Consider the following 22,502-nt stretch of genomic DNA (forward strand, 5'->3'; position numbering starts at 1 on the left):
TAACATTTACAAAACCTAATGGTTAACTGTGAAGAGAAAGGGTTTTGTTAACCATGGGACCATAGAAAAAAATACAATAAAAAAAGGAAACATTTTACAGTGGATTCTCTTAAACTGGTCAGATTTAGATTTTTAGTTCACCCTGAATAGCTCCTGTGGGTATTGTCCACAGTATTCAATGTATTAAATGTCTAACATGTGTTTTATGTAATGTAAACAATTTGAGCCCTTGCAAAAGCACTAAAATAAAAACGGTGAATTATTATTATTGAATATTTTACCATCAGATTCTGCTGAGTCGCCTTTCCTCCGTCTGCAGAACAGGGAGGTGGTGGAGGCCTGGATAGGGAGGAACTTCAGCCGGCGTTTAGATTTATCACTGCTGCCTGTCTTATCTCCTCCTGTCATCTTCTTCCTGTCCACTTTCTTCTTCATCTTCTTGAAAAAATCTGGCATCTCCACCTCTTTGTTGTCCCACAGCCCGTGGCACTGCGCAGTCATGGACACAACAATTATTTTAAACTGACAAACTAGCCGAATTAAAACAATGCCGATGGTCCCCTACTGGACATACAGCAGCATGCAGGTGGGTTTATTTGAATGAGCAGATCATTATTACCTTGAGAATGGAGCGGTGGAAGAACAGAGCGAGCAGCTGGATGAGGTCGAAGAGGACGTAGCCGTCTTTCTTCTCCACCCCGATGATGTTTGGCAGGGCGAAGGGCCGCTCTGCGTTGATGCCTCGGTACGCAGAGGTGGTCCAGGGGAAGAAACCAAACTGGAAGAAGTACTTCACCACAACAGTTAGCTGAGAGAAACAGAAAACAAGTTCAGCATCAGGAATCAGCTAGAAACATTTGATCAGATAATGTTTTCCCAAGAACACATTTAGTTTCTGCTTCTGCATATGACAATTAATCAGACTCTACTCAGCTCTTTCTGTAGCCATGTCTTAAGATTTTTCTACTCAAGTATGGGAGGGTCAACATGCACCTTTACACATATTTGCGTACATTTTATCTAAGAAAGAAGTCACAGTCTCATGTTTACTAAAACGAAAATAAAATGCAGATAAGATGAATAATCAAGTTTAATTCAACAAAACTTAAGGCTTTTGATAATACATGTATTGGTGTCTGGTGTCAATTTGTTCTAAAAACAATATCCCACCAAATTATGACCCCTCACATTTGAATATTATGTCAAACACAGCACACAACAGAGTGTAATATTAACCTACTGTACCTCGGTGTAGATGATGGCGGTCATCCAGAAGCGCTTGGTGGGCCGGGGCACGGACAGCATGGCCCAGAGGAAGATGAGGATGGGCAGCATGAGCGAGAGGAAGGACGCCGTCACGATGTGGTTCAGGATGATGACAAAGTAGCACAGCATCTCTGACTTGGACACCATGGTGTTGTAGAGGGCGAACAGCAGCTTCAGTGGCGGCGGCAACGTCACGAAAAACTTATCCGACTCTGAGATCTCATCATTCTCAAACATACTACAGCAAGGAGGGGAGGGAAGGAAAGACAGAAATTATAATACTGCTATTAGTGAAGCCACAAAGTAACTTGTTTCTCCTACCAAAGATCAAACATGCTTTCTCGTGTGTACTGACTTGTTGAGCAGCAGCTCGCTGGCGGTGAGGTTCCTGGCTTCACTCAGAGGTCGGGGGGATCCCAGGAGGTTGATGCTCTTCTCTCCATGACTCTCCCTTAAACTCAGCGAGGTGCATTCTGGGTAATCTGCGCATTCATATACTTCTCTCAGAGACGTTTTCTCGTTCAGCTCTTCTCCCTCCACCTCAAGGTCCACCTCTCTTGGTCCCTCTTCCTCCTCTTCCTCCATCTCTTCTTGTTCTCGCTCACGTCTTGTCTCAGCCTCCATTTCCTCCTCATCTTCCTCGTCTTGTTTGTGCCCTTCTATTTTAGGGGCGCCATCTTCACAACTTTTGAGACAAGGAGAAATGCAGGGACATTTAATGTCAAGAATCTAGGACATTATTTAGTGAAATGGTTTCAGCCAGGTTTGAAAGACTTAAGGAATTCTAGATTTACTATAAACAACGTTCTTGCATCTTTGCACCGATTATAACTACCGGTACTTATTTTTTCATATATGATTGAATTTGATAATTAAATGAATAATTTTGTTAGTAAAATGTCATTAAAAAAAATTATGTCAAACACCGTTAGATTTCTTCAAATGTCTTGTTTTGTCAGTCCAAAACCCAAATATATTAGTTGAATACGATGTTAAACAGAGAAAATTGATGAAATCTCCATATTTAAAAGCCTGTAAAAAGCTATTTTTAATTTAACACAAGCTTTCATAATTCAATTAATACATTTAAAATTATACACACACATTATATATTACATTTTAGTCTAACAAATCTAAACCTTTAAAAAACTGCAGTAAATGATATACTTGTTACATCAAATTATCAAGGGGACACATGTAAATCAGGAACCCAAGTATTTTCTTTATGCTGACCGGGGTCCCGAGCTAAATAAAAGTGAATGACCTTTGCCGTCTAATCGTTGCAGCTCAAGTACATGTACTGTATGTACTCGCATGAATAATTTAAACTGAGAAAGAGGTGCTCAAACTGTGAAGCACACTTTCCAGCAAGTAGTAGACAATTATATTGATTACTTTTTTTTATCTTTATTTATTTATATGTTTAAAAGTTTATTTAACAGGGTTGCACATTAATAAACATTGCTGTAAATAAACAAAGTAGCTATTTTCATCTGTAGACCCTGGACGGATGTTTAAAAGTCACCCTAAAAGCAAACTCAAAAAATGACCTTAAACATTAAATAAAGCTCAATTAAAAAAAAGAAACCATTAATAAAAAGGAACATAGAGGATTAAAATACAGGATAGGCCAGACTGGCCAGTTAAGAAAAACATGAAAAGCATTCATATCAGTAAGTAAAGACTCCTCCCTGACCTTGGTGAAAGTTCAACAGTCTCAAAGGTGGTCAGGTCGATGTTGGCTGTCCTCAGGAGCCTGCGTCTGAGCTGGTCAGCAGCAGGAGACACAGCGGGGGGGTCGTCCAGCTCCTCCTGGGTCGGCTGCCGGGAGCCGAGCAGCGTCTCGTCCGTCATACAGCTGAGGAAGAGGAGCAGGGAAATAATGATAATAATAATAATATCTTATTCAGGTCTTTATTTTGTATATACAGGAAAGACAATGTGAAAGAGCGACTCTGTGTCCAGTACCTGGAGACGCTGCTGCCCCAGGACACTTTGGAGGCTTGGTTCTTCAGCTTAGCATAGGCGTGGGATGAGGAGGGGACGTCAGGCGGGGAGGAGGGGGGAGGCAGGTAGTCATCCAGGTCGTCTTGGGAAGAAAGCGTGTTCTGACGGGATATCCAGTTTTCATAAAACTGCTTCACGCTCTCCTGGCTCACATCTTTACCCTGCAGCGAGGAAGCCACATAACGCTCACAGGTTAACATAAATGGGATGCAGCCATCACAATAAAGGGGATATATAAAAACTCAACAAAAAAAAAAGATAGCCAGAAGAAATGTTTAGGCAATTTTGTAATTACAGCACATTTTTAAACGGAAGATATGGAAATACAGATAAAGGAAGGTTTTACATATTTAAATAAATCTCACATAATGAGTGCACATATTTATTTTCAAATTCTGTAAATATTTGCATATAGTTATTCAATAAAAAAAAATGAGAAACAGACTCACTTTGTGTGTCACAGATGTTAGTCAGATAAAAGTACCTTAAAGTCATACCAAATTGTTACTTGGGGATAGAATTTGTTTATGTCTATTTAAAATGATAAAAAATCTATGGATCGTGTTGAGGCCGAACTCAAACCCAGTCTTGAATAAACCATCATCAGCTCTCCACCCTTTCCTCTCACCTTCTTCTGCTGCTGGCTGAGTAACGCACGCTCGAAGCGCAGCACCTTGGAAATGTCCAGGCCTTCTTTGCAGAAGGAGTTCAGGCCCTGCGTCAGGTCGTCCAGAAGAGACTTCACAAACACAACGCCGAACTTCAGGGTGCTGACGACACGCTGCAGGATGTTTTCTGTGATCACAGTACAAATGTGTTTAGAGTAAGGCTTCCCAGCTTGCTCATATCACAGTTATAACAAATAGAAAGTCATTTAGTCATATTTATTTGACTTGTGGTATAATCCAGTTGAATGCAGGGACTTATGTCTATTTACCTTTTTCCTCCTCTCCCTCTTCCTCCACAACGCTTTCATCCAGGTCATCCTCACTAGAGTCTGCTCTTTCAATGCCTGGAACAAAGAAAGTGTTATTGTTGAAATATTTCAGCAGGATGTCTGAACAACTGCTGAATTTGAGGGCATTCTGTCAGAATGCCCTCAAATTCATGGTTCCCTCCTCAGGAGTCATGTGACCTCTTGACCTCTCCTCTGGCTCCAGAATCGCTTTTGAAGGTGTGGTTTACACCAAGGAACCAACACATCTGTCCAACCTGACCTTTTCTCAGGTGCCATATTGCCAACCTTTACACACGATTATTATGTGACGGACAGAATGAAGCAAAGATGTAATTAATGGCCCACTTAATGGAACACTAAGGGCAGAAGAACATTTTGGAAAAGAAAATACTTTATCTTATCATCTACTGCAGGAATATCCAACAATGTTTCACTCAGGGCCACATACAGACAAATATAAGAATTGCAGGGCCTCATAAATTAAGTTATTAAGTTAGCAAAATCAATCAAATGTAGGTAGATTATTATTGATAATTGAATATGCTAAAAGAGCCTACATCACAGCTTTCCATTAACAAAAAGTGTTCGCAACTCATTCCTCAAATCAGCCAACAACTTTGGCTTTTTCTATCAACTAAGATTTGTCAGGGAATGTTTTCAACCTGAATTGACTGTATTTATGTGAAAATGGGGCTAATCGATACATATTAATACTGAGTAGAATTTGGTAAGACATATTTAAGAAGTACATTGTGAGACAAGCACAAGATTCATGTGTGGGCCATATTCAATTATACTTCAGAATTGGCTGAGGGCCAATTCAAAATGGACCACGGGCCGCTGCTTGGACACCCCTAATCTACTGCGTTTAAATTATCCATACATGTTCATACTACGCAGAGGGTAAACCTTATGATTTGAATGACCCTCTATCAAACCAGTCTCAGAATTGTCTCTTCAAATGACTTCATACAACAGTATGGAACAGCTGTGGTTCACAGTATCCTCTCACATCCTCTCAACATTTGAATTCAAAGACTCACATGAATAAATGAAGACCACAGGAGGGTTAGATGTGAGAGTCTCTCACCTTGCTGTCTCTGCAGCTCTCTCTTTGCTCTCTTCTTCTCCTCTTTTTTAATCTTTTTTTTCTCCTTCTTCAGGTCCTTAAGAGCCGACTTAGAGCTGTTGACCCAGGCATCGTACGCCAACTGGGAAAAACAAAGACACAAACACACCTCTCAACTAAGGATAATAAAGAAACATCCATCAGTGTTTAAGATCATTTAAAATATGGAAGCAACGAAATGTATTCATCATTCTTTTGTATATGTACGCTGTGTTTTTGCTGGCTCTAACCTGGAAAGCAGATTTCTTCTTCGGTGGTGGTTTCTCTTCATTCTTCTCTGTAACGTCGTCCCCCTCTTCCTCCTCACTGTCACTCTCAAACAGGTGGTAGCCACAGTTGTTTTCCACTGCATAAAAAGAGCGATGTCAGAAACTGCAGCACAATGCATACAATGATCCAAAACTGCTCCAGTGCAGCTCAGAGGCTGAATTCACTGATTTACTGCATAGCCATAGAGTTAAAAACACGTGACAAATAATAGGAGATAGAATGATCAGAAACAGCTCTAAACAGTTTAACATGTTGCCTCTCACCTCCAGGCTGAGACACCCAGGGCTTCCACCATTTTCCGATATCTTTCTTAGCCTTCTCATCGTCAGCTGGAAAACACAGATCGATCGGTTTAGTTATGTTAGATATATGCAGAAGTTTTCCCTTCAAATGACAAAGACTCCATTGTTTAATAAACAGTAGAAACAGAAAATGTATTTGTTTTAGTTACCCAGTGTAACCTGCTCCTGATCAACAGGAAGAACTGGTTTGTCTGCTGGTCCACCCTTCTGTTTTGATTTGATCTTCTCCATCCTGCAAGAAGAGGGTGGGAAGATGATAAAGTGGGATATTAAGAGGGGAAGTTGTGTTGGGAGACAGTAGAACGCGATGTTATTATTTCATTCACAGTCAGAACAGCTGAGTTGTTGTAAATGTATTTTACACTAAATGTGGCTATTTAATGTCTTACTGTTTCTTCAGTGTCTGCATAGACTTCTTCTCCATCTCCAGCCTGGCTGCTACCTCCTTCTTCACTCTGGCCTCAAACAGCTCAGCGCCCCTTAGAGGAGGAGACAGGTCATATTGAAAAACAGCCTATCTCTGTAAAAAATTATATTCTGGTTTCAGCTATAGTCAGAAATGTTACAACATTTTGTGTAAAGAATCAATTCCTAATTTTTGTAATAAGATGTTTCCTGGAAAAGTTCTTATGACTTCATTTCAAATGAATTATTTCCAACTAATGGCATGCTTAACATAGATTATCTTTTAGCAAGTCTGTAACATTTTAACACTTATAAAGAATAACGTTTTGAATATTAATGAAAAATGAATAATATCCACACACAATTTCTAGTTTCTAATTTGTATCCCCTCTGCCTTATTGTACAGTTCCTTTGCTGGTGCTATAAGTATGTTGGGGTCGCAAACCTGGACGCCAGGATCTTGGAGGACTTGAGGTCCGACACCACGTAGAGGAAGTAGTAGCTGAGGAAGACCCTCCTCTGAGCCAGCAGGACCGTGAAACAGATGGCGTCCCAGACGATGCCGGCCTCACCCTCCGGCAGCTCGCACCCATCGTCAGGAGCAGCTGACGGGGCGGGAGAAATATGTTAGACTCTGTTCATATAATGTGTAAGTTATAGTATGAAAGAGAGAGATTTTAGATGATACGTTATACTCTCACACCAAGAGGCGTAAACCAAGACGTGTTCTCTCAAATGAAAGACCGTGGCACACAGGTTTGTAAATATGCATAATAATTTTATAATAAGAGAGGTGTCTGTTTTCTAACTGTGGTTTCATCTAGCTAAATATAATTGATTTATGTACGTTTTCAACAGCTCTTCTCATGTTCTGAAATTCAATGCAATAATTGTAAATGTAGTTATATTGATATGATTTATATTGTATTATATGGGATGAAGAATGTGATGCTTATAAAGAGGATGTATCTTTGAAATATAGAATTAGGGCTTTGGTATGACTGCTTTTTCTTTATGCAATTGTTCAATGTACTTTAATGGATTGTTAATAGACAGTTTGTTTTGGGAAGTGTTATTACCCTGGACGTTGTGGAATGTGTGTCCATCCTTTAGGTCTTCTGACCTGACAAACGTTAATTTAACTTTTGGGGCATGGATTAAGTGTTCAGTCATTATCTCTCTATTAAAAAAAAACACTTAGGAACATCAAATGCTCCAAAGTAGTTTAAGTAACCTCATTTCTGAATCCTCTTAAGATGTAACTCTGAAGTCTAACATGAACTGTATAATTGTATTATTTATATTCAGCAAATATGAAAACACCTATATACTATACAATGAGAAGACTGTGCTGAGATGTATCACTCACGGACGTCGTAGCCTTTGATGGTGCAGAACAGGCTGAAGGCCTGAATAAACCAGCAGCCGCTCTTCAACAGGCTGTCCAGGTAGGCACAAGACCCCAGCTGACCACACACAAATAAACCACATAGAAGGCACAGTTGACTGTATAACGTTTGAAATAAATGAAGTGCTAGGCGTCTTAACAACTGCATGTGTTTTTGGTGTGTTGACTCACAGACAGCAGGTTCTTCATGGCGATGACGAAGCAGGTGTATCCGATGAGCCAGTCCCACAGGCGCAGGATGTATCTGACCGGCTGCAGCAACACGCTGCCTCCAAACAGCATGAAGTAGAAACAGGCCACCAGGTAGCCCAGGCAGAAGATGTTGATCCGCGTGGTGCCGGTGATGAAGATGAGGCACAGCACCAGCCAGAAGAAATAGCTGAACACAAACACTTTGGCCATGTCGAGGTAGCACCTGAGAAGCAGACAGAGAGTGACGCTGAGAAAGAGAGGCATAAAGAAAAAACAACATGCTGCCAGAACAGATTTCAAGAGGGGTATTTAATGAAATACTGTGAACAATACATGAGAAACTGAGATTGTTGTATGTACAATCACCGGTCGGACTTAAAAGCCAGCTTCATGAGTTCATTAGAAACAATGCAGCTTATTTACATTGTTACTGAAACTGTTAAAGGACCCAAGCAGATGTGGAAGCAAGCCTATAAACTAAATCGGAGACGTCCATAGATGCTTATCCAGCAGTCTCAGTTTATCAGAGCCGCTTTCATTAATTGAACATACTGAGCAGGACGCTGTTTGAAGTAACTAAACAAGTCATGGAATATGTTATGAGTTTCCTGGCATATGTGAGGCTCTTTAAAAAAAAGACACTCAGGGCCATGTCGGGCAGAGAAAAAAATGAATCATACATCAAAAGAAAACACTTAAAGTACAGACTTCTCATTCCTGTTTGCAATCACTGTCTCTACCACTACTTTATATCATTTATTTAATTGTTTTATATATCTTACATTTTAACTTCTGCACTTTTTTACATCATACATTCTTTTTTTGTTATTATTTTAAAGTAAATATATATATATATATATATATATACCAAATATAAAATATTTTGTATACAAAATATAAAAAATATAAAATCGATATCATATATATGTTAGAAGGAGCTTTAGATCAAGATTTTGTTGGTTATGACATAACATAAAATAAACCTAAAAACTGACCAAAAGAAGTCTGAAATGTATTTGAAATGGAAGAAGGACTACTTTACTGATTACAAATACTTAATGAAAAACTAAATGAAAAGAAGTGCTTGCTGTTTTCCTGACCTGCAGTGAAGGAAGTTATCGACAGGGATGAAGGAGTTGCAGGAAGAAGGGTCCAGACTACGACTGATCTCCACGTTGTCTCCAGCCAGCAGTCTCACAGCCGCTCGGTTCTCCTCCTCAAACACCTGCCACTGCAGAGAGGAGCAGAGCAGCAGGAGGTGGTCGTCTGCAGAGGGCAGGAGAGAGAGGAGGGGTCAATATCTGACACGAGGAAGAGATTCAAATCAGGAGAGGAGAGAAGAAAGTAAAGATAGCTAAATTAAACTCACAGAATATGAATAAAGGATCGGGGCTCATGGCGAAGTCCGGCAGGTAAAACCACTTGATAATATTTGAGGTGAGAGGTCTAAGTGCCGTTCTCCAGGGGTAATCTGGTAAGAGAATACATTGGAATAGAAAAGCATACAATGATATAGCATGAACTATATGCAGCAGGGACATTTTTTATTTTGAAGTTGTGTGAAAGGAGAATTAATCATTAGGTGAAGTGACAGAACATTCATGACCAACTTGTCTCTATGTCTACCATTGTAGAATAACGTTATATCAACCTATAATTTATGTTATCTTACTTACCAAACCATTCATAGCTTATTAAAGTGACAGATCATTTGATGACATATTTCATGCGTGCTTTGCCTTGATATTTTGCACATGTTTCTTTATTCAATCTCTTGTTCATCAATTTGTGTAGATCATACTATAGCCTCTTCATCCCTTGATTTATTGTTAGAGTTTAAACTTCTTTATCACTACTCAAGTTCCTCATCGATATATTTAAATCAAACTGCTTAAGATTCTTCTTAGAAATATTCTTTCTGCGAGCTGGCGACCATACAACGACAGGGTATTTAAAAAAAGGACCTGAATTTATAATTATATAAATATTATATTTGCATAAAAATCTGAATTACAAGCATCCATACCAACACAGACGGCAGGAGGGATGCCGATGCAGAGCAGGTACTGCAGCACCATGAGCCCCGCAGTGAAGCAGCAGTATTTAGGCCACACCTCCCCGATGGCCTTCCTGCGTCTCCGAGACACAACAGCCAATAGAGCGCAGGAATGCAGCAGGGCATAGAAATCCATCCTCTGACCAATCACATTGACTGCCACGATTAAACTGATCTAAGAAGAAGTGAGGGTATGTTATTAAGTCAGAGTCAAAAACAGTTTAGATACACAGACCCACACTCCAGTTCCTGATAGGTACCTCCAATCCAAATTTGTAATAGAAGAAGTTGATGAAGTACTTGATGCAGGGCAGGACGCCGTGATCAAGGTGCTGCCTCGTTATGCCCTGGAAGATGATGCTGAAGGACGGGGTCTTCAGGTTGTTATGGAGACGGAAGTAGAGTTGGTGCCGATGGACGGTTGCCTCGAACACCAGCAGCCCGAGCACCATCAGGTGGTTCTACAACACAAAAGTTAAAGGTTTAACATTCACACTGCTACATCTATGATACATCTGACAGTCCAACTAAAGATGAGACATGCCTCATTTAGATCTGGCTGATGACACATAAAAAGGCCATTACTAAATATAGTCTTCAGAAAAACTGAATGCCAGCCTATTTGTCAATGATGTTAAACACCTAAATCTACTTTATAAGACTCCACAAAGAATTTATAAATAAACCGCGGGAAAGAGACCAACCTCTTATAATTATTGTATGTACTGCAATATTGTTCTTTAAATGTATTGTTCATCCTATGGCCTCGTTATTGCTTACTTTTGTTACTTTTTAATTTAAAAAAGGAGAAAAAAGGTATTTATAAATGCTATTTCACCTACAATAAATGCACAGCAGGGTCCCACTCTTGATTTAATGTACTTGATCTTTAATAATGGATTTCAAGAGCAGCTTTGTATGATTGTTGGGATTAAGAAAGATACAATGTTTTTAAACTTCGGCAGGCGTGTCACCGTACCCTTAGACAGGGGAGGATCCTGCCCTCACATTTGAGCAGCGCTCCGCACCAGTACACAGGGTCCACAGGCTCTATGTAGAGAATAGACCTGGTGAGCAGCTCCACCATGTTCGCCCTCAGCTCCGCCCCGTCATCCAAGCCCGAGCTGTTGGACGGCACCAGCCCCTGAAATACAAACAAGGTTAACGCCCACTGACAGGGGATGCAGCTGTTAGAAACACACATGATGTAAGGATACTCACAACTGTGCAGTTAGAGGAGTAATCTAGCGGTTTTATGACTTTGAGCTGGTAAAACATCTTGCACACCACCATGACGCAAGCCCACACCGCTGAGATGCTGGAGGCCGCAGGTCGTAACCTTGAGAACGGGAGCGCAAACACCCACAGAACCAGGAAGAGCGAGTTCATCAGAGAAACCTGTGAAAAATCAAGAGGTATCACTTAACATTTAAGTACATGACTGCGCAAAGAACACCACATTTGAACTGGGGCAAATAAAATGTTGGTGACAAATATTTTATTCCAAGAAAGCTTTGGTAAACTTTTTTTTGTACTTTTTTTATAATCATCAAATATGAGCTGAGTAACACACAGACCCCAACATTTATTTACCCCACCTCTTGCAGTGATACCCAGATGATGCCGGAGGACACCATTTTGAGGCTGTGGAGCTCCAGCAGCCTCCAGCTCTGCTCCTGCAGCTTCTGGAGTCCTGACAGAGCCTGAATGAGCAGCAGGCTCGCCCGGTCCACGATCACAATCCACTTATCCTCCAGACTGCTGGAGACAGCTTCTGGGAGGAGGAGAAGACATAATTTGAACAACTCTCATATGGCTCAAACAGCAAAGATGTCTGTTGTAATGCACTACTTTAACTTGACAATATGACTCACAAGCACTTTGACATTATTGCCAATTGTATGTATAAAAAGAATCAATGAAACTAAAAAAAAAACTTGTTGTAAGCACATTGTTCAATTAGTCCCAGGCCTAATTGGCCTAATGGAGGCTGAGGAGTCATATGTGGGTATTAAGCTGTAGTTACCCTCCTCTGTCTTCTCTTCCTGATCCTCCGCTCCTTTCTCTGAGGAGGTTTGTAATCCAACGCTGTCCAAAGTCTCCTGACTCTTCCCATTTCCCATTTGCTCCTTCACAAGTCTTGAGGAATGGAGAAAATGTCTTGAATATTTAGACAAGTATTGGAAAACTATATTAAGAGAAACTTACAAAACTGAGAAGATTCTGCACCAAGGAGAGGTTTTATCAGTTATTATGTGTCTGTAGCACCCATAAGGTTGAGGTTGTCTACCTGCACATGCATGTTTATACCACAAGGGGGCAGATCACCTGATGGTTCATCATTGTTTCATGCTGGAGATGAACAGAAGAAGTGTGTCTGCCTTTCACAGCTTTCACACCAGCGCTTTCCCCTTTCTAGCTCCGAGCTAGAGCTTTTCTGGTTCAGCTCCGGTTTCCCTTTTCTGCTCCCGCTTTGTTCACACCACTGAAGCCCCTTTCACACCAACGCGTGTTGTGCTTGGAGATCGTTTTGAGATGCTGACATCTTGCACATGTGCCTTGTGGAATTTAATAAATGAGCGTTTTCTACATCTATAATACCCTTGCGGTCTGAGTGGTGTAACAATTTGTAGGTCCTACCGAGATTATTAACTTCACGGCGAAAGGTTCCCGGAAAAGCACGGTAAAGACGGATACTGGAGAGCGACGGGTAATGTGGTTCATAGCTAGGCTAAGCTAACAGTTCAAGTGTAGTGTAGCTAGTACGGCTCTGCCTCGTTTGTTGTTTTTCCAGTGAAAAAGTCCGGTCGAACTGTGTACGGTCATAAACAAGATGTCAGATCAAAGAGAAGATTTTCTAAATGAGATTTTTAAAAAAACTGTTAGGACTGACTGTAAAGGAATTGCAGCAGTGTTGTGAGTGTAGCAACCTCACTGGAAAAGGATATGTGGACTGTTAAGGGAAATGTTTACATACTGTATGTCCTCAGTTATTGTATGTATAGAGAGATTGTGTCTATTCTGTACTATAGGGATGTAATACTGTTATTGTACCACTGTGAGGCACTGTAGTATTACGTGCTAAGTAATGACCAGGCTTGTGTCATGTAAATGAGGGTGTGTTCACCTGATGCACGTGTACACTGTCTATCTTTGTTCTCTTCTAAGTTAGCTCGGCTGAGCGAAGGAATCACCTGTGAAGCAGGGGAATAAATCATGCTCAAGGGCTAAACAGTTCATCGTCTCCGTCTCCAATATTTCTCTCCGAGTGCAGCGTAAGACTAAGCTGCCATCCTAAACCTCAACAGGTTATGGGCCCAGGAGTCATTCGGGGAGAAGTTTGAAGATTTATCACCGTCAGAAAGTCACGGCGAACAGCGTGCTAACGGGATAGCAAGATAAGCTAACATGGATCATCGAGGGACAAGCAGGTTGCCTCGACTGATGTTCGACGGAGATGAAACTAAGTATGAACTGTGGGAGACAAAATTGTTAGGACACCTTCACCTATTAGGGTTAAAGAACACGATTCTAAGAGAACCAGATAGTGAAGCCGAGATAGCGGCAGACGGCAAGAAAAATGCAGACGCGTATGCTGAGCTAATACAACTTTTAGACGACAAAAGCCTCTCGCTAATTATGAGGGATGCGCCCGACAATGCAAGAGAAGCCTTAAAGATATTAAGGGGATATTATGCCGGGAGGGGAAAACCCCGGATAATAAACTTGTATACCATGTTGACATCGCTTCAGAAGACGAACAGTGAAAGTGTCACAGACTATATCATACGGGCAGAAACCACCATCACTGCGCAACGGAACGCAGGTGAAACGTTAGCCGACGGCCTATTCATAGCCATGGTTTTAAAAAGACTGCCTGAGATGTTTAGGCCATTTGCAATACACGTGGCACATAATGATGACAATATAACGTTTCCAGAGTTCAGGACAAAGCTAAGGAGTTTTGAAGACACAGAGAAATTAAGCACGACAGAGTCGAGTGATAACGTGATGAAGACTCAAGCGAGACCCGGACGGCGGCCCGCCAAGCAAAGTGCATATGACAGGAACAGTGACAATGCCGATATTGTGTGTTTTAAGTGCGGCACAAAAGGCCACCGAGCGAGAGTGTGTCGGCAGAAGACATGGTGTAGTCAATGCAAAAGTGACACACACAAAGATGCCACGTACAGGCGTAAAGACAGGCAAGATGGCGCGAGAAAAGTCTCAGAAGAAGATAGCGGCGGCGACGCAGATTACGTCTTCAGGATCAAAGACGGAGAAAAAAGGGTCCAGCGGCAGCCAGCACGCAGTATCCAGGGGAAGGGTCTGATGGTCGACACAGGAGCCACCTCACACATCATCACGGACATCACCAAGTTCAAAAACTTCGATGACACGTTCAAGCCAGAGACACACTGCGTGGAGCTGGCAGACGTTACCCGGTGCAACGGCGTCGCTCAATGCAAGGGAGAAGCAGAGGTTTGCCTGGTCGACAGCGGAGGACGGCGACATACCACTACTCTGAGAAAGGCGTTGTTTATACCGTCATATCCCCAGGACATCTTCTCAGTGAAGGCAGCGACCGCCAGCGACCGCCAGCGAAGCCACGGCCGTTTTCAAGCAGGGAAAAGACGCTTTGATACATAAAGACGGTACCAGGTTTGACATTCATGTGTACAACAGGTTTTATTATTTGCACACTGAAGGTGAGAATAGTGACAAATGCAATGCTTGCCATGATGTACAGACGTGGCATGAAATACTAGGCCACTGTAATTATGACAATGTGCTACAAATGCAAAATGTGGTTGAAGGTATGCGGATCAAGGGCAAAACAGATAGACCCGACCAAGAATGTGAGTTGTGTATTCAGGGGAAATTTTGCACAAACCGAAAATAGAAACCCTGATAGTAGAGCAAAGGCTCCATTACAAATGGAACACACGGACCTAGCCGGTCCAGTAGCTACAGAGTCAAGAGATGGTTACAAATATGTACAGTCATTCACTGATGACTACTCGGGTGCAATATTTGTATATTTTCTAAAAACTAAAAGTGACACGGTACAGGCAACGGAAAGATTCCTAGCAGATACAGCCCCATACGGGAAAGTGAAGTGTATAAGGTCAGACAACGGCACAGAGTTCACATGCAGGGATTTCCAAACGTTGTTAAGGAAAAATAGGATAAGACATGAGACGTCAGCCCCGTACTCACCCCACCAGAACGGTACAGCTGAGAGAAGCTGGCGTACTCTTTTTGAGATGGGTAGGTGTATGCTAACTGAAAGTCAGCTACCAAAACAGTTATGGAACTACGCAGTCCAAACAGCAGCCATAGTGCGTAACAGATGTTTTAACAGGCGTACAGGACAAACCCCTTACCAGATGCTGACAGATAAAAAGCTTAACGTCTCTACAATGCAGAAGTTTGGGTCTGTATGTTACACAAACAAACAGGACAAGGGAAAACTTGATTCCAGGTGTGATCAGGGGCGTTTTGTGGGTTATGACAAGAACAGCCCCGCGTATTTGATCTATCACCCAGATACTGAGAAAGTACAAAAACACAGGCTAGTCAAGTTTGTAAACAAGGTAACTGTGGAGAAACAGACACAGACATTTGGGTCAGACCCAAATGATGACAAAGACAGTGTGAGGCAGCCTAGGGCTAGCAGGGTCACACAGGACATAAATGAGAGCACAGAGAATGCTAAAGAGACTAGTGCACAAAGTGACAGTCCAGTAACTATGTCTGACGACAGTAGCCAAACACAACCAAGTGGGACAGATGATGAATCTGAGGGTGGGAGATACCCGACTAGAGACAGAAGGAAACCAAGTCACTTAAAGGACTTTGTAACTGAAGACAGTGATAGTGATGGCATTCATACTACTGTAGACTACTGCTACAGAGCAGTATGTGGCATTCCACAGACATTTAAGGAGGCTATGACGTCAACTGACTCAAGAGAGTGGGTCAAAGCCACGGATGATGAAATCCAATCATTAAACGACAACAACACATTTACCCTGACAAATCTGCCAAAAGGCAAAAAGACAGTGGGGGGCAAATGGGTTTACTCTATCAAAAGTGATATTGAGGGAATGGACAAGTACAAAGCAAGGTTTGTGGCCAAAGGCTATAGCCAGAGGATGGGGATTGACTATGGAGAGATTTTTTCCCCCACGGCCAGCTTGACGAGTGTAAGAGTGTTGTTACAGAAAGCAGTACAGGAGGACTTGCTACTGCATCAGATGGATGTAAAAACAGTGTACTTACACGCTCCTATAGATTATGAAATCTATATCGAACAACCAGAGGGTTACGAAGAAAGAGGGGAAGGTCTAGTGTGTAAGCTAGAAAAATCTCTTTATGGTCTAAAACAATCCGGTAGAAATTGGAACAGGATTTTGCACGATTGTTTAACTGAAGACGATTTTGCACAGAACCCAGCAGACCACTGTGTCTATGCCAAAGAGACCGAAGGTGGAAAGGTGATAATAATCATCTGGGTCGATGATCTGATCATTGCATCTAGCAATGACAAAATACTGAAGGAAGTGAAAGAGATGCTCTCTGCCAAATTTAAGATGAAAGATTTAGGCAGCCTAAAACATTTTCTGGGTATCGATTTCAAACATTCGGATGGATGTGTAAAGATGTCACAGGAAAAATATGTTAACAAGATACTGGAGAGGTTTAACATGCAAAACTGTAAACCCAGAGAAACACCCTGTGATTAAAAACTTGACTATACCGAAAATGCAGTCAAAATGGATGATGTCAGGATGTACAGAGAGGCGGTAGGCAGCCTTATATACCTGACCACTTGTACAAGGCCAGATTTAAGTTTTGTTGTTAGCAAACTATCACAATATTTTTGCTGAGGCTACAGAGGAGCAGTGGGTAACTGTGAAACACGTGTTAAGATACCTTCGAGGCACTATAGAGAAAGAGTTGTGTTTCAGAAGAAACGATATTGAGAAGCTAGGCTTATTAGCCTACAGTGATGCCGACTGGGCCTGTGATGTCACCGACAGGCGCAGTACCACAGGATATTGTGTAAGCCTCAGTAAGAACAGCTCTTTAGTCTCATGGAAGAGTAAGAAGCAGCCTAAACAGTAGTGTATGAGGACAACCAGGGAACAATTGCCCTAGCCAAAAACCCTGTAAGCAGACAGAGGTGCAAGCACATTGACATAAAGTACCACTTCATAAGATCAACTGTTAAGGATGGGAAAGTAACTCTGGTGTACTGCCCTAATGAAGAGATGGTGGCAGACATAATGACAAAACCTGTAACTAAGCTGAAACTGAAGAAGTTTGCAGGAATCGTTTTTGGAGTTTAAAATGTGAGAGGAGGTCCACATTTTCATTTTGTTTACATTTTTGGAATACAGCAACCTGAGAACAAGTGGGGGTGTTAAGGGAAATGTTTACATACTGTATGTCCTCAGTTATTGTATGTATAGAGAGATTGTGTCTATTCTGTACTATAGGGATGTAATACTGTTATTGTACCACTGTGAGGCACTGTAGTATTACGTGCTAAGTAATGACCAGGCTTGCGTCATGTAAATGAGGGTGTGTTCACCTGATGCACTGTACACTGTCTATCTTTGTTCTCTTCTAAGTTAGCTCGGCTGAGCGAAGGAATCACCTGTGAAGCAGAGGAATACATCATGCTCAAGGGCTAAACAGTTCATCGTCTCCAATATTTCTCTCCGAGTGCAGCGTAAGAATAAGCTGCCATCCTAAACCTCAACATGGACATTCAAAATAAAGGCAGACGTGCCCTGGTTAAGCACATTATACAGTTTTTTGAAAGTAATGAACTGTTGGAGATGGAGGATGAGGGAATATCCGTGCTTTTGGAACTAAACGATCTTCTGGACATTCTTCAAGAGAGCCAGCCGGAGACCGTCGTCGATGGAGCAGCGCCGCATGCAGCCCACGAGAGAGAGGAGCAGGTGGATCAGCCTGTGCAACCCACGAGGGAAGCTCAACAGGGAGGTCACACGCAGCCTTTGTCGTCTCAGGAGCAGCACAGAGGCAGGGACTCCATCAGAAACAACAGCTGCTGTGCTGCTGTATCCAATGGATTCAGAAAGGACTTCAGGATTAACGGTGAGGTTGGTGAGTCAACCTCAAGAGATACACTGAGCTTTAGTAGCCTTGAGCACCAGATTGACAGTGGGTTAAGGAAAAGTTATCCTGAAATAGAAATTATGGAAGCAGTTATTCGTGCTGTGAGGCCAAGATTGAAGCTAAGGAGTTACTTAGAGGGGAAAAACTCATCTCACCCTATCCACTCTAAGACAAATATTGAGAGCCCACTATGCAGAAAAAGATGCAACTGTTCTTTAACAGCAACTAACAATAGCTGTGCAGGGACTCAGTGAAACATCACTTGAGTTTTCTCATCCGAGTGTTGGATCTGCGCCAAAAAGTCCTGTTTGCATCTGAACGTGCTCAGTCTGGCCTGAGATATAACAAAGAGCTAGTCCAAAGTCAGTGTTTTCAGTCTATTATGACAGGCCTGTCAAATGACAACATAAGAGCAGAGATGAGAATGTATCTGCAAGACGAGAACAGTACAGCTGAGTTACGGCTGCAGAAAATGCAAAATGCTCAATATAATGAAAATGAGCGGGCTAAAAAGATGAAAGCTACAACCAAAGCCAGTCATAGAGCAGGTTTGAACTCAGTAGATCAGTGTGAGGATGAAAGCATCCCCTTAACAACTCCCAAATCTGCTAAAACTAGCAAACCAACAAAAGATAACTCACTATTTACAAAAATAGAAGAGAGCAATACAGCAATCAGAGAGCTTACAGGACAAGTAGCTTCACTCTTGCAAACTGTTGAGCATCAGAGGAAAAATGATGATTTTATATATATAATATAAAACCCCTGCAAATGCTGTTAAGAGACCAAGAAGAAGATGCATAGCATGTCAGCAAGACAACAAAGACTGCAACCATTGTTTCCGGTGTGGCAGTGAAACACATTGGGCAAAAGGCTGCAGAGTTGGAGAAAAACAGAAGCCGCAGGCAAACTGGAAGAGGCTGTGACTGAGGGACATGTCATGATCTTAGAATCCAAGTCCCACAATGATCCACATCCTAATCATACCTCACCAGTTAAGCCCAAAGGCTCACAAAGAAGGCAGGAGGACAAAAACATTCACCTCACCAGCCACACTTCAGTACCCTTGAAACTGAATATGAAACATGGTGACCAACCAGCTCACTCACACAACCTTCACACGAAACGCAAGAGAGTTGCACAGCTGATAGGCAGAAAATGTCTTGCTTGGTTTAAAATAAATAACATCAAGGCTCAAGCCCTGTGGGACACAGGTGCACAGGTATCCATTGTGAGTGAAGAATGGAAGTCCCAGAACTTACCTGATTTGACAATCCATCCTATCAGTGACCTTCTGAGTGAAAATGAACCACTGGACTTGAGAGCGGCCAATGGCTCTGAAATCCTTTTTCAGGGTTGGGTTGAGGTTAGTCTTAGCCTATGTGATCCAAAAGCTAAAACAGCATGTTCTGATGAGATTCTAGTTCCAATACTAGTGAGCAGGGACATTGCACAGAGACCCATAATAGGTTTTAATGCTATTGAGGAGATTTTGAAAGGGGGAGAGGAGGAACAGAGTAAACTTGGTGAACGTATAGCTCTTCTTAGAAACTCACTAAGGCTGGGGACAACAAAGGCAGAAGCACTACTCAACCTCATTCAGGGAGCTACACATGAGGATGTTACCCACCCAGTCAGGACAGGGCATACATCTGTGGTAATTCCAGGGAGGCAAATGCAGTGCATTACCTGCTCTGTCGAAACCAACCTTAAAGTTAAAACCGAAATGCTGTTTGAACCTGACAAGAACCTCTCGCTAGAGGAGGGACTCAAAATAACCTGTCAGTTGATAAAAAAAAAGTGAACAACACCACTCATCATGACATCACAGTGCCAGGTAAAATTGTGATAGGGAGCATACAAATAATAACAGACTTCTACCCTGTTTACTCAGAGGAACATCAGGTTAGCTCGGTGGTAGTTGAAAATTGTCAAACTCCACCCAACCCAACCACAGAAAAGTGTCAGAGTGATGGCCAAGGCAAACTGTGGGATCCACCTGTTAATGTGAACCACCTGACAAGTGAACAACAAACATTCATTAAACAAATGCTCAGGGAGGAGTCAGGTGCGTTTGCTACACACAAAGATGAGGCAGGCTACATAAAGAACCTAAATATGGACATTAAGTTATCTGATGATGTTCCAGTAGCGAGAACGTATAGCGCCATACCCCAACCATTGTATGAGGAAGTCAAGAACCACATTCAGGACTTGCTGCAAAAAGGCTTCATTCGTAAATCCGCCTCACCATATGCTTCCTCTGTGGTTGGAAGGATGGAAGTCTAAGACTGTGTATTGATTACAGGGGGCTGAATAAAAAGACAACGCCAGATAGGCACCCCATACCGCGCATACAGGAGATACTTGATGGACTCGGTGGAAATGAGTTGTTCAGCGTACTGGACCAAGGCAAAGCTTACCACCAAGGTAGCATCAGTGAAGACTGAAAGAAGTACACTGCTCCATGGGGACTGTATGAATGGAATAGAATTCCATTTGGCCTCACAAATGCACCTGCAGCCTTCCAGCGCAGTATGGAAGAGAGCCTAGAAGGTCTCAGAGACAAAATATGCATTCCATATTTAGACGATGTCTTAGTCTACAGCAAAACATTTGAACAGCATATAGAGGACTTGCGCTCTGTTCTCAGGCGACAGCCAGCCTGGGGAATTAAGCTTAGACCAGACAAATGTGAACTGTTCAAAAATAAGGTGCGTTATTTTGGAAAAGTGATCTCTGCTGCTGGTTACAAAATGGACGAAAGGGAAGTATCTGCAGTTAGAGCACTAAAGGCTAAACCCCCACTGACATTAAAGAGCTGCGTAAACTTCTTGGTTTCCTAGGCTATTATAGAGGCTATGTGCAAGACTTCTCTCGCCATGCAAACTGTCTGTAAGACTTACTCTCAGCCAATGTAACTCCAATTCCCAATTCAAAGTGTAAGTCTCGATCAGCTAGACAGGGTCAGGCTCCCCCAAATCAGAACATAGTTTGGTGTGACACCCACCAGAAAGCCTTACGGCCCGTCTACACTACAGGCATCGAAAAATGCTTTCAACGCTTCGCCCATTCACTTGAATGGGGTGACGTAGGAGATTTTTAATCTTCGCCGAACTGCATTGTGGGGAGCATGGCATGGCTTTGCAAGCATCACGAGCATCTATCGGCATCAAAAGTTGAACAATGTTCAACAGTTGAGGCTCGATGCTTGGCATCAGCCAATCAAATCCCGTTTATGCAAATCCCGCCAGTGCAAGCGCTAGCCAATCAAACTGCGTGCAAGCTGGGAGAGCCAGACCGCAGTTCATTTCCTCATATTCCAAACGAGATATTACGGTAGCAAATCACCCGGTTCTTTACAACCAGAACTATTTACCGGGATACAAACCGGAGGAACCAGGCATGGAGGGAGGTGGCAGAGACAGTGGGTGAAACTGGTAGGTTTTTCGCCTGTTTGGAGAGTTTATATCCAGTTTACTTCGTTTTAACATTGCTATTGCTTTGTATGTCGGGGGCGGGAGATTCATGTGATTGGTTGTTGGTCGCGTTGCTCTCAAAAAATCGCCAAGCTTCAGACACGCCCAGCTTCAAGATTTTTTGATGCCTGTAGTGTAGACGGGCCGTTAGACTTTCTAGTTGATGTTTTAACTAACCCACCGGTAATAGCTTACCCCAGGTTTGAGGATCCATTTATCTTGCATGTAGATGCTTCGGAAGAGGGGCTTGGAGGAGTTCTATATCAGAGGCAGGAAGGCAAACTAAGAGTTATAAGCCATGGCTCACGAACATTGACACCAGCAGAAAAAGACTATCGATCGCATTCAGGGAAACTGGAGTTTTTAGCACTGAAGTGGGTTGTAACAGACAGATTTAGAGATTATTTGTTTTATGCTCCTTCTGTTACAGTATGCAGTGATAACAATCCTGTCACTTATGTCCTGAGCACAGCTAAACTGAACGCAACTGGACATCGTTGGGTGTCTGAGCTGGCTGACTTCAACATAACTTTGAAATACCGCCCAGGAAAAAGCAACACAGACGCAGACTTCTTGTCCCGCATACCTGCGAGTATGGACTTCTACATGAGGGAGTGCATAGAGCAATGCTCTCCTGAAGTGTTATTTGCAATACTTCACGCAGCTGAGACACAAAAACAATGTGATGTGGACTGGATCTCAGCTATAATCTGCAGCCCACATTTTCAGGAGGTAACTGCAGATAATCAGCCTGACATTAAAATATCGCAGCAGGAGTTACTGCAGGCCCAGTCTCAAGATCCTGCCATATCTCGTGTACTCAACCTGAAGAAGTTGGGAGACAGACCAGACAGGAAGCTCATGAACATGGAAACA

The 22,502-nt window shown here is 42.3% G+C and overlaps 1 protein-coding gene across 1 annotated transcript in view; it reads right to left on the minus strand.

Moving 5' to 3' along the window:
* LOC307034753 (piezo-type mechanosensitive ion channel component 2) overlaps positions 1 to 22,502 on the minus strand; it is a 60,292-nt gene that overhangs the window by 10,244 nt on the left and 27,546 nt on the right. Inside the window, exons 19-42 of the mRNA XM_079673634.1 lie at positions 12,020 to 12,132; positions 11,592 to 11,767; positions 11,215 to 11,391; positions 10,973 to 11,137; positions 10,254 to 10,454; positions 9,964 to 10,168; positions 9,307 to 9,408; positions 9,038 to 9,203; positions 7,917 to 8,160; positions 7,707 to 7,803; positions 6,783 to 6,942; positions 6,322 to 6,411; positions 6,082 to 6,164; positions 5,894 to 5,959; positions 5,591 to 5,706; positions 5,322 to 5,442; positions 4,211 to 4,285; positions 3,902 to 4,068; positions 3,235 to 3,434; positions 2,963 to 3,124; positions 1,622 to 1,951; positions 1,246 to 1,504; positions 620 to 808; positions 282 to 489 (exon numbers count right to left, since the gene is read on the minus strand). Coding sequence (XP_079529760.1) covers positions 282 to 489; positions 620 to 808; positions 1,246 to 1,504; positions 1,622 to 1,951; positions 2,963 to 3,124; positions 3,235 to 3,434; positions 3,902 to 4,068; positions 4,211 to 4,285; positions 5,322 to 5,442; positions 5,591 to 5,706; positions 5,894 to 5,959; positions 6,082 to 6,164; positions 6,322 to 6,411; positions 6,783 to 6,942; positions 7,707 to 7,803; positions 7,917 to 8,160; positions 9,038 to 9,203; positions 9,307 to 9,408; positions 9,964 to 10,168; positions 10,254 to 10,454; positions 10,973 to 11,137; positions 11,215 to 11,391; positions 11,592 to 11,767; positions 12,020 to 12,132 — 3,872 coding nt within the window. The remainder of the gene's footprint in view (positions 1 to 281; positions 490 to 619; positions 809 to 1,245; positions 1,505 to 1,621; positions 1,952 to 2,962; positions 3,125 to 3,234; positions 3,435 to 3,901; positions 4,069 to 4,210; positions 4,286 to 5,321; positions 5,443 to 5,590; positions 5,707 to 5,893; positions 5,960 to 6,081; positions 6,165 to 6,321; positions 6,412 to 6,782; positions 6,943 to 7,706; positions 7,804 to 7,916; positions 8,161 to 9,037; positions 9,204 to 9,306; positions 9,409 to 9,963; positions 10,169 to 10,253; positions 10,455 to 10,972; positions 11,138 to 11,214; positions 11,392 to 11,591; positions 11,768 to 12,019; positions 12,133 to 22,502) is intronic.

Source organism: Notothenia rossii, assembly GCF_949606895.1.
Source record: "Notothenia rossii genome assembly, chromosome: 4".
Lineage (NCBI taxonomy): Eukaryota > Metazoa > Chordata > Actinopteri > Perciformes > Nototheniidae > Notothenia > Notothenia rossii.